Here is a 14392-nt window from a genome sequence, read left to right as displayed (position 1 = left end):
TTTCACACATTATTTGTGTTTTAATGTTATTATTTGTAACATACTACTTTTCTAATATAGTTAATAATGTATTTAATTATGCTAATTGCTCTGAAATAGTTCTAGCTCTAAAGAATAAGTAATAAAATGAACTTATAAAATACTTATACATTGATATGATATATGATTGAAGAGCATGTCTAAATACTGTTTATAGTAGAAAATGCTTAACTCCCTTTTTATGAGTTACATTAGCAATCTCCACAGTTTAGATCAAGATTATGCAGATTCTCCTTTATTTAGTATTTTTTAATTCCAAGTACAATCCCTGAAGGAGTGGAGTATGTACTAGATCCTATCTGTCTTTTGTTGCTCTTTCAAGAGCAGTCAATCTAGATTTCACTTTTTTCCTAGTATCTGATCCACAAAAATATAATGCCCAAGTGCTATGATAATTTTAGAATTAATGTAGAGGTAGGAAAAGATGTACAAAGATGTAACTCCAGGGGAAAATCCCAGGGCAAATACCTTTGAAACTGAAATCAGTAAAAGGGAGAAATAAAGTGAGAGAAACCCCTTTATTGCTTACAAGCAGTGTTCCACTTCTGCTCTCCCATGTCTCTCACGACCCAGCTGCAGAAAAAGGTGCCCCACCCAACCTCTCCAGTCCTGCTGTTCCTTGTAATTACCTACTAATGTGGAGATGAACTACCTTTCTCCACCCCTTGGGAGCACCTATTGATATGGAGATGCACTAAGGCCAGGGGAGAGATTCTGGAAATACTGCAATTTTACCCACAACCCACCCCTCCAGAAATCTTTCTTCACAATCTACATGTTCCCCATCTTCTGCAATGGCCCCTGTGTGAGAAAACTGGAGCACTGTAACCAGACTAATGACATACAATAGCAAGAGCAATAAATTCATGATAATCCTCAAGCCAGAGGATTCAGCTACATTCAAAGTTCTATGCAGATCAAGCCCATTCCACAGGCGGTCAGTAGCTGAACAGGTAGGGAGTTCAAAGCAATCATCATGTGGCAGCTGCGGCCAAGGGGCAGGTCCAGGCCACAAGGACTGTAGAAGAAAATAACTGTAAGTGTGATAAGATACATGTTTTAATGTCACCAGCATAAGCAAATCTTGTCCATCAGGTTAGATGCACGCAAGAGAGTGGTGCTGTGATAGGACAGTGGTAGGAACGGGATCTTATCCTGGTCTAGCATACCAGACCTTCACCCCCTCCCTGTGGAAGTTCCAGATGGGACAATATATAGGGCTACGGGAGGCACATGCACTAGCCATAAAGATAAAACAAAACTTCCCCATAAGATGCTCTTACCTCCCAAACAGTTTGGGTACACTACTGTGATCTTTGGGGGCCACTCTGCTGTTACTCCAGAAATACAAAGGAGATCAGCATCCAGGCCTTTTCCTCAAGGTGCCAAAAGGACCAGCCATCACTGGTCCCTGTGTCGAAATGTCCAGGGCCATGTGCACTCAAAAGTGTCTCCAGGGTTTAATGCAGTTTGGCCTGGCAGCAAGATGTTGCTCCACTGACCATATCCTGACTTCAGTAACTTTTTTGGTGTGCACATACAGGTGTATAGGAGAGGCAGCAATATGTGTTAGCATATCCACAGGGCTCAAGGCTCGTTTTCGGGGTTTCTCATTCAAACACCATAACACTGTCCATAAATGAACTGACCAGCCCCATAGACTATTGGTGTCTGACTTCAACAAATTTCAACAAATCATTGAATTTCTCTGTCATGCCTGCCCCAGTAGGCTTATAGGGTACCTGAAAACTTCCACTTTATTCCTAATTGATGTGTCCATTCTTGTAACACATGTCCAGTAAAGTGGGTGCCTTGATTGCACACAATCACCAGCAACTAGCCATAAACTGCAAAGAGATGCCATAGTCTCCTCTTGGTGGTTTGCTAATCTGCACAACGTGCAGGAAAAGCAACCAACAGGCCAGTAGCCATATCCGCATGAGTCATGGCATACCGATACCTTCTGATATGGGCAGACATCCAATATAGTCTATCTGCCACCTGACAAGGGGTACCGTCCCCTTTGCTATTGTCCCATGTTGCTTCGGGACTCAGTGTAAGGCCCTCTTAGAGCACAAAATGCACTCCTTCTGGGCTCTGCTGACTTCTTCAAAGGTCAATGGCAAGCCCCACCAATGGACTACAGGTCACATTGTCTTTTGCCCCATGTGCAGCAAACACTGATGTAACCATTGGGCTCCATCAGAGGCAGGCTTCCCTTCTGGCCAACGCACCTGGGCCAATGTGTCTGCTTCATCATTCCCTGGGGATGCCAAAGGCAAATGGCCAGGCACATAATATATAATAACTGTCTTAGCCTGACCAGAGGCCCATAGGACTTACAGCAACTCTTGCCCCCAAAGGGGCAGGTGACCAACCATCCAGTTGGCATGGTACCATGTCAGCAGCCACAGAATCAAGCTCTGATAGATGACCCAGCTGTCAGTGCAGACAACTATAGGAAAGGCCTTTTGGGTGATCTCGAGCCATACCACCCACAACTCAGCCCCTTGACTGCTCTTCCCCTGTCCATCCTCCATCCATATTTTCTCAGTCTTAGGATGGAAAGCCAGAGCCCTCCACTTTGGGGGCTGGCCATGACTGGAGCTGTCTGTATACCAAGCATCTTCAGGTATAGGGGCTTTTCCCTCCTGATAAGGACTCTTGGCTCAAAAGCAAGTTCTTCCTGGTTTCCACTAGTATATGTCACTGGCCTCTATAAGTTTGGGAGTTCTGCACTTAAGGAGCTAGTAGAGAGGGCGCTACGCTGCTGCAAATAAGCACCCTATTTGGCCTGTGTAGGCTTCTGTGCAACTCAACTCCATGGCCTTTGGGTCCAGTCTTGCACCCATCCCATGTTGGGATAGGTGGTTATTACCTTGGGTGGTTCTGGTGATGGGCTCTGTAGCTAGCACAGCATGGTGCATAGCAGCCAGTTGCTTCTCTATCCAGATGTACCGGACCTCTGCTCCTTTCCATAGTTGTGACTAGAATCCAATAGGTTGGTGTGTCTGTTCAAACTACTGCCAAAGACCCCATCCATAAGTGCCTTCAGTTACATGAACATCTAGCTCACAGGGCCTTGATGAGTCCATTATACTCAAGTCCTGTATGGCCTTGACTGCTCGCTTAGCTGCAATAAAAGGAGCTGCAAATGTCTCATCTCAGTCCCACCTGATGCCCTTTCATACCAACCAGTACAAGGGCTTCAGAATTTGTGCCAAGTGCAGGATAAATACTCTCCAGTAAGCCAAAAGACCCAAAAACTCTTGTAATACTGCCACAGTGGTAGGGGTGGGGAAAGCCTGGGCCTTGTCTATGACTGCTTCAGGAATAACTTTAATTTTACATGACCAGAAAACCCCTAAGAACTTTACAGAGAAACCCAGTCCCTGAACCTTGGTGCTGTTCACAGCCCATCCTTTCTCCTGTAGATGTGTGCAGCAGTCTAGGAACTGCCCCTCCTAAATCTGCAAGAGAATCAGATGTGAGCATGATATCATCAATGTAGTGATACGGCCACACCATCTGCGGTTTCTTCCATGTAGCCAAGTCCTGGGCTACAAGTCCATGACAGATGGTGGGACTGTGGAGGTATCTCTGTAGAAGGACAGTGAGTGTCCACTGCTGGCCTTCTCACATGAAAACAAACCATTACTGAATTTCCTGTGCTATGTCAATAGAGAAGACACCATTAGCAAGGTCCACAACGTAATGATACATCCTTAGTTCATGACTGAGGGTGTCCAAAAGGGCTGCTATAGAGGGGACAGCAGCATGCAAAGCGGTATGACTTTATTCAATTCCCTGTAGTCCACAGTCATATGCCAGGAGCTGTCTGGCTTTTTCACTGGCCACACTGGAGGATTAAAAGGACTATGAGTGGGCTTCATGATGCCCACCTACTCCAACTCCTGTAGAGTTTCTCCAATTTTCTTGTGCCCCCCGGCAATTTACACTGCTTGGTATTTGTCACTCACTGAGGCACAGGCAGAGCTACAGCGGGTGCTTAGCATGTCCCCTCAGAACTGTCATTATCACATGTACCCTCTGTCTGAAATCACCTGAAGTGGTCTGTAACCACAGGCCCTGCAGGATATCTACCCCCAAAATATATTCAGGGGTGGGAGAAATGTACACAGTATACTCCTTTGGGGGTAAATGCCCTATCTCCAATGGGATTTGGGCTTTCTTGACTCTACTTGCCTTACCCCCATTGCCATCTATCACACATGGATCCCAGGAAAACGCACAGGGTTGCCACGTATCAGAGAACATTCAGCTCCTGTGTCTACCAGCACGTGGACAGGTTGCACATTCACAGGGAACCAATGAATTGCTAATTCTACATGTGGCCTCTGGTCCCCACCATGTCCCCAAAAGTGGGGTCCTTGACCCCCCCTCAGTCAATCTGTGATGCCCTGTGGGTTCATCATCCTGTGGGAGTGAGGGCCCAGATGGACCCTGAGTATTGTCCCCCAGGAACTCTTGCAAGGACACAGGCTGGACATGGGGCCCTGCCTCCGGTTTCTATGTCCTGGATCTCTGCGGCTAGAACTGCTGCTCTCACTTTATTGGTGCCACAGTTCTAACAAGACCTTCACGGGGCCCTTTGCACCTCTCCTTCCACAGTCATAGCCAGTACTTCTTTCCATGCTCTTATTGTTTCAACCTCCCCCAGGTCTGCTAAAGTATGAGTAGCCTCACTTACTGGTTTCCCTATGTGAAGGGCAAGAATAGTCACTAGGGCTCCAAAGAGAGATGGGGGAGCTGTATGGAGCACCAGATTTCTCATTCCTATGGTGAAGAACTCTTAATGGGGCCCTGGGGGTACATATTATAGATGATATTTTTCATGTCCAGCTTTCATAACACATGCTGAAGCTCTGCATACATTTTCCAGCTAGTGGGTAAGTATGATAAATCACCCTGATTAGACCAAACTACCCTGATGGATGATGTCAGACAATCCAGAAGTGTCAAATCCCTGGGGTGTGATGGGCACTTTGCAAGCACTGCTGGAGGGAAGGGTGAGTATTCAGAGACACCAATCTACCCATTTCAGAACCCAACATAACAATGTTTTCCACCCCCTTATCCCAGATGCAAAAGCCATGTAGGCAAAGGTTCTGTCGGCTTCGAAACTGGATGTTCATATCCACTAGCTCATCCTGGGTATAGAGGCAGAGCATGGAGAGCTTCACAACCTGGGGAGGGGGCGGCTCAATTACATCTGGGTGGGCCTTTAATAGAGGAGAGGCTGGTGCCTCAGGCTGTGGCCTCTACAACAGATCAGCCCTCAGCCACAGCCCCTCATCCTCTCTCAACATTCCCTCTACCATCTCTGGAACTGAAAACATTGCTGTTTCCTCCCCCTCCCCCACAGCCTCCTGCAACACAGATTCTCCTGATGTCTCCTCCCTTGCTGCTGCTACTGTACCTTCCAGGAAAGCAACCTGTCATCTCAGTAACTGACTCTTTCTTAAGGGTATCCCATAGGTCATCACCCAGATCCTCCAAGTGATGCTGAAGGGTGTCTCTCTCCTGCTGAAGTCTCTCTCTCTCCTCGATAACACTTTCCACTATGTTGAGAAAAAGGCATCCCACCATCCTGGCTGCTACATGGCCACTCAGGGCCTCTAAGCAGTCTTCTATCTCATGGAGGGCTAATTCCACAGCATCCAGTGTCTCCACCCTTCCCCAAATCTGGGGAAGTGCTCTAGGAGGTGCTTTGCCCTAGACCAATTCCCCACCAGGAGCTCCCCAATTGGAAGCCCTACAGATAGGGAGTTCCTGAGTGAAGCTGCACCCTCTACCACTGCAGCCACTGGCGCTTCCCCAGCGTCCATGGGTGGTGGGGAGTATTCCAGGAATCTCCCCATCATCTCTGGGGGCAGCCCATCCAAGGGTCATATTCATGTAGACAGATTTTGGGTTCAGGGGTCCTGCTGACTATCACCAGATGTAACTTGGGGGAAAAGCCCTGGGGCAAAATACCTTTGAAACCGAAATCAGTCAAAGGGAGAAATAAAGTGGGAGAAACCCATTTATTTCTTACAAGCAGTAACCACTTTTGTTCTCCCATGTCTCTTGTGACTTGGCTGCAGAAAAAGGTACCACACCCAACCTCTCTGGTCCAGATATGTTCTCACTCATCCTTGTAATCACCTATTGATATGGAAATGGATACTTCTCTCCACCCCTTGGAAACATCTATTGATATGGAGATGCACTAAGGCCAGTTGAGAGATTATGGAAATACTGCAATTTTGCCCAAAAAAGATTAATGAGTATGGAAGAATTTATGGCTAAATGCAATCAGTTCTGAGCAAACATTATCAATTTATTTATTGCAGTAAAAATTATTCATTAGACCAAAGAGAAACAAGTTTTCTTGATCCTGATTACATTTCAGTCTGTATACATATCTATACCAGAAAAGATCTGGAACAACTATTCAATGTTAGAACTGGCCTAATTCTGGTTTTTAACTAGTCTGTAAATGATTAGATTATTGGGTTTGACATTGTTGATTCCAGAGTGGGAAAAAAAAAACTGATATAGAAAGTAATAGTATCTTTTAGTGAATAGTGAGGGGATACCAATCCCAATTTTAGTTTTCATTTTAAGAGTGAGTTTAGGAGTCATTTTGAAATAGAAATCAAATGTGTGGCTTTCCACCTGCATTAGTTTGCAAAGTCTACCATATCAGGTTACCACAGACCCGGTGGTTTAAACAACAGATTCTTATTTCCTCACAGTTCTGGAGGCTAGAAGTCCATGACTGAAATGCCATTGAATTCAGTTTCTCATGTGACCTCTCTTCTCTTAAGGACAGCCACCTTCTGGCTGTAACCTCACTTGGCCTCTTCTCTGTGCCCTGCTGCGAGGAGAGAATGAGAGAGAGAGGACAGATAGAGGGAGAGAGAGAGCTAGCACTCATTTTTCTTCCTCTTCTTTTAAGGGATCCAGACTTTTCAGATTAGGAACCTAGCCTTATGACTTCATTTAGTCTTAATTACTTCCCTAAAGGCCCTATCGCCAATATAGTCACATTGGGGGTTACAGTTTTAGCATATAGATTTGGGGGAACACAATTTAGTACATAGCACCAGCTAAAATGATAATTGTACTTTTCATTAAATTTCAAGGTTAGATGGGGTACTGCCTGCTGTTTCTATGCCATTTTTGATCATAAGCTTATATTTACAGTCATTTTTATTTTCTTTCAGATCAGCATTTTCATGACTCACTTATCAAATTATGGGAATGATCGCCTAGGGTTGTATACCTTTGTGAACTTGGCCAACTTCGTCCAGAGCTGGACCAACCTGAACTTGCAAACTCTGCCTCCAGTGCAACTAGCGCACAAGTACTTTGAGCTCTTCCCTGAGCAAAAAGACCCTCTCTGGCAGGTAACATTGCACTTTCTCTCCTGGGGTGGAAGGAAAGAAACTAGCCATTTGTGAGCACCTAATTTGTGTCAGAAGCTCTGCTGGAGATATTAAAACTGGCATTTGAACAAATTTATTTTTTATCCAGTCTTTTCATTCTCTTCAATAATATGTTTTATTTTATGGATTAAGTGCTTGCATTTTTTGTTTCTTTTTCTGAAGTTTTGTTTGTTGATTTGGCTAGCTCAGAAATTTTACATTGAGGGTGCTGTTTAACTATCATGGGTGTCTTCTCAGAGTCAATCATTTTGACTGAATTAGTGTGAGCATAAGCAGAATGATTAGGCACTGGGTGTCTAGGAAGATAAAAAACAAGGGCCACTATTATCTAAGACCCTATAGTTAGACCCCGATATGTATGTATAAAACACAGTGTAAAGCTATTTTTACCTCATGCTCATATAGATTCTTTCTTTAATATGTCTTCACATTTCTTTAATTCTGACCTTTCACTAATATCAGATCTATTGATTAAAGAAAGAACTGCCAGTTTTAGGATTGGTTTTCCAAATAATTTAACTTCACTTGGGAGCTTTTCGGCTTTAAGGCATGAAAATGTACACTGTCTGTTTCTTAGCAGTTATTGAGGAAAATGTTATTTCCCACTTTCTTGCTTCTTTATGCATCAGATTACATTGACCCACACGATCAATAAGCTGGCTACAGAAAGCAGATCAGATAGTCCCCTGCTAAGCAGTCGGTAGAGGAGTAGCATCATCATTAATGAGAAATCACTGTGAAACAGACGTTTTACTGTCATCTCTTCCTCTCCTCAAGGCTATGTGTTTCTCTTTATTCCATAATTCATGTTACATGCCACTCTGTGTCTATACAGTCAGGAATTCATTCAACACATGTTTATTGAGCAACTACTATGTATAAGGCAAAGCTAGTTGCTCTAGAGAATGCAAAGAAGAATGAAATACAGTATTTCCTTTCCAAGTCAGTGGAGGGTTTCCTTGTTATTCATTTTCAGTATTCTTTATTTAAAAATGTGTTTTAAAACTGAATGCTGCAGTAAGTCACACTTGATTCTGATGAGTTATTTAGCAGCTCTTTATGATTTGTGTTTATGTTAACTATGCATTCTAATTTTTTACCCTTCCAATAAGTTGCTTGACCATCTGTATGTTTGGTGTATAAATTAGGTAGACAGATAAACAAAGTATATAAGTCACACCAATAAATGTTAAGTTTCAAAAAAAGCATTGTATCTCAAAAGTGGTAGTTAATCAAAAGTTCTCACACACTTGTAAATTAATTAATCATTGATAATAAATCAATGCTTTTCTCACACATTTATTTAGAGATATCTATAATTTATGATAGAGTAACAATAAAAAGTAGCCAACTCAACAAAGGTTGCAAACAACTATCATAGAAAAAATAAGTTAATGGCCCCAAGCTCTGCTCTTTCTTTACCTTTGGAGCAAAAAAATGTTTCTTAATGAATAACTTGTATTTCTTAATATTGTATGAGTTTTTAAAATAAAGAATTATTCATTTTGTTTCAATATCAGTGACTGTTTTTTTTGTTAGGGAGTGAATATACTCAAAAGACACACCAGCTCTGATATGATTTGGTCAACATGATTCTAAATATTGATTGAATGCTTGTTAAATATGAAGTACTGTGCTAGCTGATTAGGATACAAATGAAAATTAGACACAGAAAATAGAACTATTCCTTAGAGAACTATGTTGATTTGGAAGACATAAGAACAAGTACACACAAGTAAAACATTTGAAAGTGCTGACACTTTAATTCTGAATAACGTTGTGGAGATAAATAACTAGGAAGTTCTTAAAAAATGATGGAATTAATCAGAAAAGTCTTTGGACAGTTCAGCTGTTTTACTTATTGTTGGCATTTATATAAGTTTGGAAATGTTCATATATATTATCAAAACATAGCTTATTATAAGGGTATTTAAAAAACACTCAAGAGTAAATGTTTACTAAAAAATGCATTTTTATCATGTGAATTACATTATTTATATGGTTCCTTTTAAATGAAAATTAAAATTGAAAATATTTCCCATTAACTATGGTGCAGGATATTCTCAACTAAGGAAAACAAGGAATAAAAAGCAGGAGACAATTAAATTAGAAAGAATATCCAGGTACATGAGATTTTGAGAACAGTTGACTTACTAAAGCAAATCGGATATACTTTGCCAATTATAAATGATACCAAAAAGCTACAAATGTATAATTAAAGATAAAGTGCAAACACTTTCTGAGTTCCTTTCTGTGTTGCTTATCTTTAATTTTCATATTTGTATTTATAATGTCAAGCAAAACAGCTGTCAACATTAGCATCCTGTCCTTTATACAACATGAATTTTATTTAAGTAAACATATAAGCACAAACAGCACCAATTAAATGTTTTATAGCCCATTCACCAGAGCCCTCCAGAGTTAGGTTAGATTAATATCATTATATATATTATGTCTCTGTCACTGTTATACATTCTCAAAATTAAATGTTCAGGTACTTTTTGTATTTATAAGCATGCCTTCTTATTTAGTGTATTTCACTTTTAAAAAGTAAGTCAACTGTTATTTTTCTCTAGATTTTCAATTCACAGTTTTTTATTACCACAAATAAAAAGAAAATGTGCAAAATGAAAATGATCACATCTATTTAATTTCCATTGGTTCCCTATGTAAATTTTCATTAGCACCAACTACTATATATGTGAAACTGCTTTGTCACCTAGTTAAAAAGTGCAATATGAGTATCTGGCAATGAACAGCATGGTGAGCACAACATGGAATGTGTCTGTGCTCCCTTCACTGGAAGTCAGTTCTTTCAAAGCTGCTTAATATGAGGGTGTTTGCTGACAGCACATATGAACTCTGTCCCTAGAGTGTATCTCCTCATTCCCTAATGTGTAAGATTATTAAAATTATACTCACAGGTTCCTATTAATTCATGTCCCTTTTTGTTTTGGTAGAATAATCACTATGAAGCATGAAAGAACAGGGTTTCCTACTTTTTTTAAGAAAACTGTTATTATAGAAACCAAAACCACAGAATGAAGAGAGGTGGAAGGTCAGATTCTTACATATTCACTACTCAATGCTTTTAAGCTTTCAAGCTGTCCAGTTAGCTCAGTCTCAGTCTTCACTCAGTCACTCCAAAGTCTCACCATCAACAAGCCTGCCAAGCGTGACGTGGATTCCTGCTTACCTGTGCGACCAAGGAAATGCTCAGAGAGCCATAGTTTCTCTCTTTCCATGCCATGTCTCCAGGATTAAAGAAGTGGGAAAGTACATTACAGGGTTCTAACCTTAGGAGGTTAATACCTTTGTTGATTCTAGATGTGAAATCATCCATCTTAGAAATGATAAGATTTGAATGTCTGTGACATAAGCAAATCACTGTAGATTCACTTATTATGTGCCTGTTGAAGGAGTTAATGAATGCTGACACAGAGCTATAGCTTGTGAGAGCAGGAAACATCTAGCCCAACCTATTCATTTTAGAGAAGAGGTGGATGACTCCTTGTGAGGTGAGATATCTTGTTTAAGTCACTTGGTTTATGAGGGACATGTCAAGACTACAGTGCAGGTTTTCTTATTGGTACTCCAGTGTAGTCCCAACTACACCAAAATGGTGATTTTACATTTAGAAAAATGAATCTATTTCTACTATTGACTCTCTGTAGAATCAAATTTCAGGGTTACTTTATTTCAGAACAACCTGATAGCATATACAGTGTGAATTTGATTGATCTATATTTTTGAAGTACCTGCATAATGAAAAGAAAGGTCTTTGCCTTCATAATAGTTCCTGATTATCATGGTACTAAGCATTTGTCTTCATATTTTTTCCTCTCTTTACCACTCTACACCTTATTTATGACTCTTATTGCACCTACCATATGGTACTGCTGGCACTCATGCCTGTCATATACCAGCTCATGCAAACCTAAGGGGTGAGATGAGACTACGTTTATTCATGCTTTTAACCTAGAACCTAGCATAGTACCATAGCCGCTGTCATTAAAATCTCATGCACGAATAAGCAAAAGCAGAGGTGTGTGTGTGTGTGTGTGTGTGTGTGCGCGCGCTCAAAGAACAGTGAAAGGGGAACCCATGTTTCTTAAAGAGTAAAGAGGCAAGGGAAATAACCCTGGGAACACATACAAGTCAATCAAGAATGCTTTGAAAGCTGTCAGAGTGATTTGGATCTCATAGGCAACAAGGGGCAACTAACTGTAGGTTCTGTAGGTAAGAGTGAAGCAAAAAAGGAAAAAAGTGTTGGCCAGGAAAGATTGTAGCAGAAGCCTTTTCCAGGGCAGAGAGGAACAGGGAGGAGCTGAAGCTACCACAGCAATCTGACTGAGAGAGAGGGAAGCTCTGACTAGCTTCAAGGTTGTGAAGAAAAAGGAGGCCTTCAAAGAAAAAGTGGTAGAAACTGTTTGTGGGCAAAACACTGAGACTCAGGGAAAACTGGTCTGTAAGCAGTTACCCCCATAGTTGTGGAAATAAGAGTTCTATAGCTTCATATTTTCACTTCCACTTATTCATCTCTTAGCCTTTCCAGTGGCTTAGCCAAAATAGTGTTTTATTACTTCACAGATGGCAGGATAGAGGCACAGTTTTCATTATCATCTTACATGTTTTTTCCTAATCACAATCTGAGATTATATATTACTATTTCTCTTACGTTTCTCTTCCTTACTCTGAATAGCATTTAAACCTTTCAGGAATGCTTCCCAAATAGGTAATTTCTCATGACTTTTATTATTTAATTTACAATGAAACACTTCCCCGTTTTGATTATACAAGACTTTCAGACATTCTGACATCCAGAAATGGTAACAAAGATTGTGGATTTTCCTTTTCCTGTCAGTCAGCTGCAAATATGATCTTGTTAAGTGTCAGTTCCCCACATAAATAACTCACCAAGGTTTAGTCATGGAAAAACTACTTGCAGAGAGGTCCCTAAAATAAAATAAAAGTTATAATACTTTTATACTTTCTAAATCAAAATCAGCATAAAACAAATATACTTTGAGCACCTTATCTAAACAACAACAAAAAAGGAACAGCAGATTTGTGTGTGTGCCCTACAGAAATGTCTGATGATGTTAATGTAACACTATGAGTGAATACACTGTATTAGACCAACCTATTCTAAAAAGTTTAAAAGTACATTACAGTTTCTTCTATTGAGTTGACTGTCTAGATTCCCTGACAACATATTTGTAAAACCATCAATAATAATATAAAGTGCTATATGCAGGAGTGCACAGTTCTGCTTGAAGATACAGTGTAAACATGTCACCTTCTCCTGGGGCCAGTCTTTCTATGAGAATATTTCATGGGAAAATACGAACAGCATCAATTTACCTAAATGAACATAGATATAAACTGGTGAAGAATGCATAGATGTTGAGGGTGACTCACAGGCACTTGGTGTTCAAAGCAGCAATTGGGGAGCTATCACCCAGACTCACATGAAGCCGCAAGTCCCTTTCTACCCACTCCCATCCCCAGAGGCTGGCATTTATGCTCCTCTTTAATTTGCGGTACTTTGTGGAAAAGTTTGAATAAGCATCCAACGATTAAGTGCTACAGGAGTTCTGTGGAGAGAGCATTCATTAGGGATCAGTGCACTCTGAGAGCAGAGCCTTTTCCAAGTAGTTGATGGACTGTCCGGGTTTTACATAGTGTGCAAGTAGAGTTGAGTCTGGAAAGATGGTGTGTGTCTCAGAGTTTCACCATAAGGATTTGCTGATTGAAGCATTAGGAATAAACATTCCTAGCCTATTAAAATTCCTCATCAGTGTACATGGATTGTATTAGGCTTAAAAGACATTGAGGGATGAAAAACTGAAAGTCACTAGCCTGTATAGTACAGATTTGGAAAGGAATTTTGTTTAAGGACATATACATGGCAAAACTTAATAAGCAGAAGAAATTTTAAAATAACACAACCAAATAGGGAGGAAGAAGAGTAATTTAAAAAGAAAACTAAGAACACCTTTCATTGCATTGGCCTTTAAACAATGAGGTCAGAACAGCAGAAGGCAAGCAGAGGGGAAAGCAAAGAGGACACCAATAACCTCTGAAATGTTTGTGATGAACAAAAATAATCCTCCTACTCTGAGCACTGGGTGTTTTTCAAGTTCCAGCTGTTAAGGTCTGGCTATCTTCTAGTTCTCTGGAATAGGCATGTGACTTGAGAGGGGGCAACCAGCCTAACTGATATTCCATGATGTCCTTGTCTGCTGAAGGATGTGGACAAAGCAATGAGCAAAGCAGATTTTTAGTGGAGAAAAATCAAAGTAGTTTGGAATAACTAGATCTAAGGTGAAAAAAAGTTCTTCTCATGTATTCAGGATAAGATAAATATGATGTTTTAAAATAAGTGTTTTTAGTTGATTGTGAATTTTTACTTAATTGGACAAGAAAACTGGCTACTCATATTCTTATCAGTAATGTGATTTCATCAGAATTTACTGTCCTTTCCACATCTGGTCAAATCACCTCAGGGAATCTTCTTTCCACATTACTTATGTCAACTTAAAAGTAAACCTACCTCACCTCATACATGTACAAAAACCACTTACATTCTCTTTCCCTGTGGAGCTGAGTTATGTGCATTTTCACTAGACTGGCACTGTAGCCTAAGCTGCCTAAAGCTATTTTAACAGAATATTTTTTTCAAATTTTCAATTTACCTGTAGTGCTAGATACTTAAAACAGTAAATTACTGTTTATAGCAGTTTCAGATACGCAAGAAACAACCAGATTAGAAAATGAAAAGGTATATAATTGCTTTGTAACTTTCTGACTTTTAAAATTAAAACAATAGAAATGGAACAAAGTATGGAAGTACAAAGAAATGCTTTACTTTTTCTTGGGAAGAGCATTTGACCTTT

At 40.4% G+C, this 14392-nt stretch overlaps 1 protein-coding gene across 1 annotated transcript in view; it reads left to right on the top strand.

Moving 5' to 3' along the window:
• The window catches only part of LOC118930042 (bifunctional heparan sulfate N-deacetylase/N-sulfotransferase 4), a 272594-nt gene that overhangs the window by 223610 nt on the left and 34592 nt on the right, over window positions 1–14392 (top strand). Inside the window, exon 7 of the mRNA XM_036920791.2 lies at window positions 7272–7454. Within this exon, the coding sequence (XP_036776686.2) occupies window positions 7272–7454 (183 nt within the window). The remainder of the gene's footprint in view (window positions 1–7271; window positions 7455–14392) is intronic.

This window comes from Manis pentadactyla, chromosome 5, assembly GCF_030020395.1.
Source record: "Manis pentadactyla isolate mManPen7 chromosome 5, mManPen7.hap1, whole genome shotgun sequence".
Classification (NCBI taxonomy): domain Eukaryota; kingdom Metazoa; phylum Chordata; class Mammalia; order Pholidota; family Manidae; genus Manis; species Manis pentadactyla.
The sequence above is the reverse complement of the archived record's forward strand: the minus strand, read 5'-3'. Positions and strand labels throughout refer to the sequence as shown.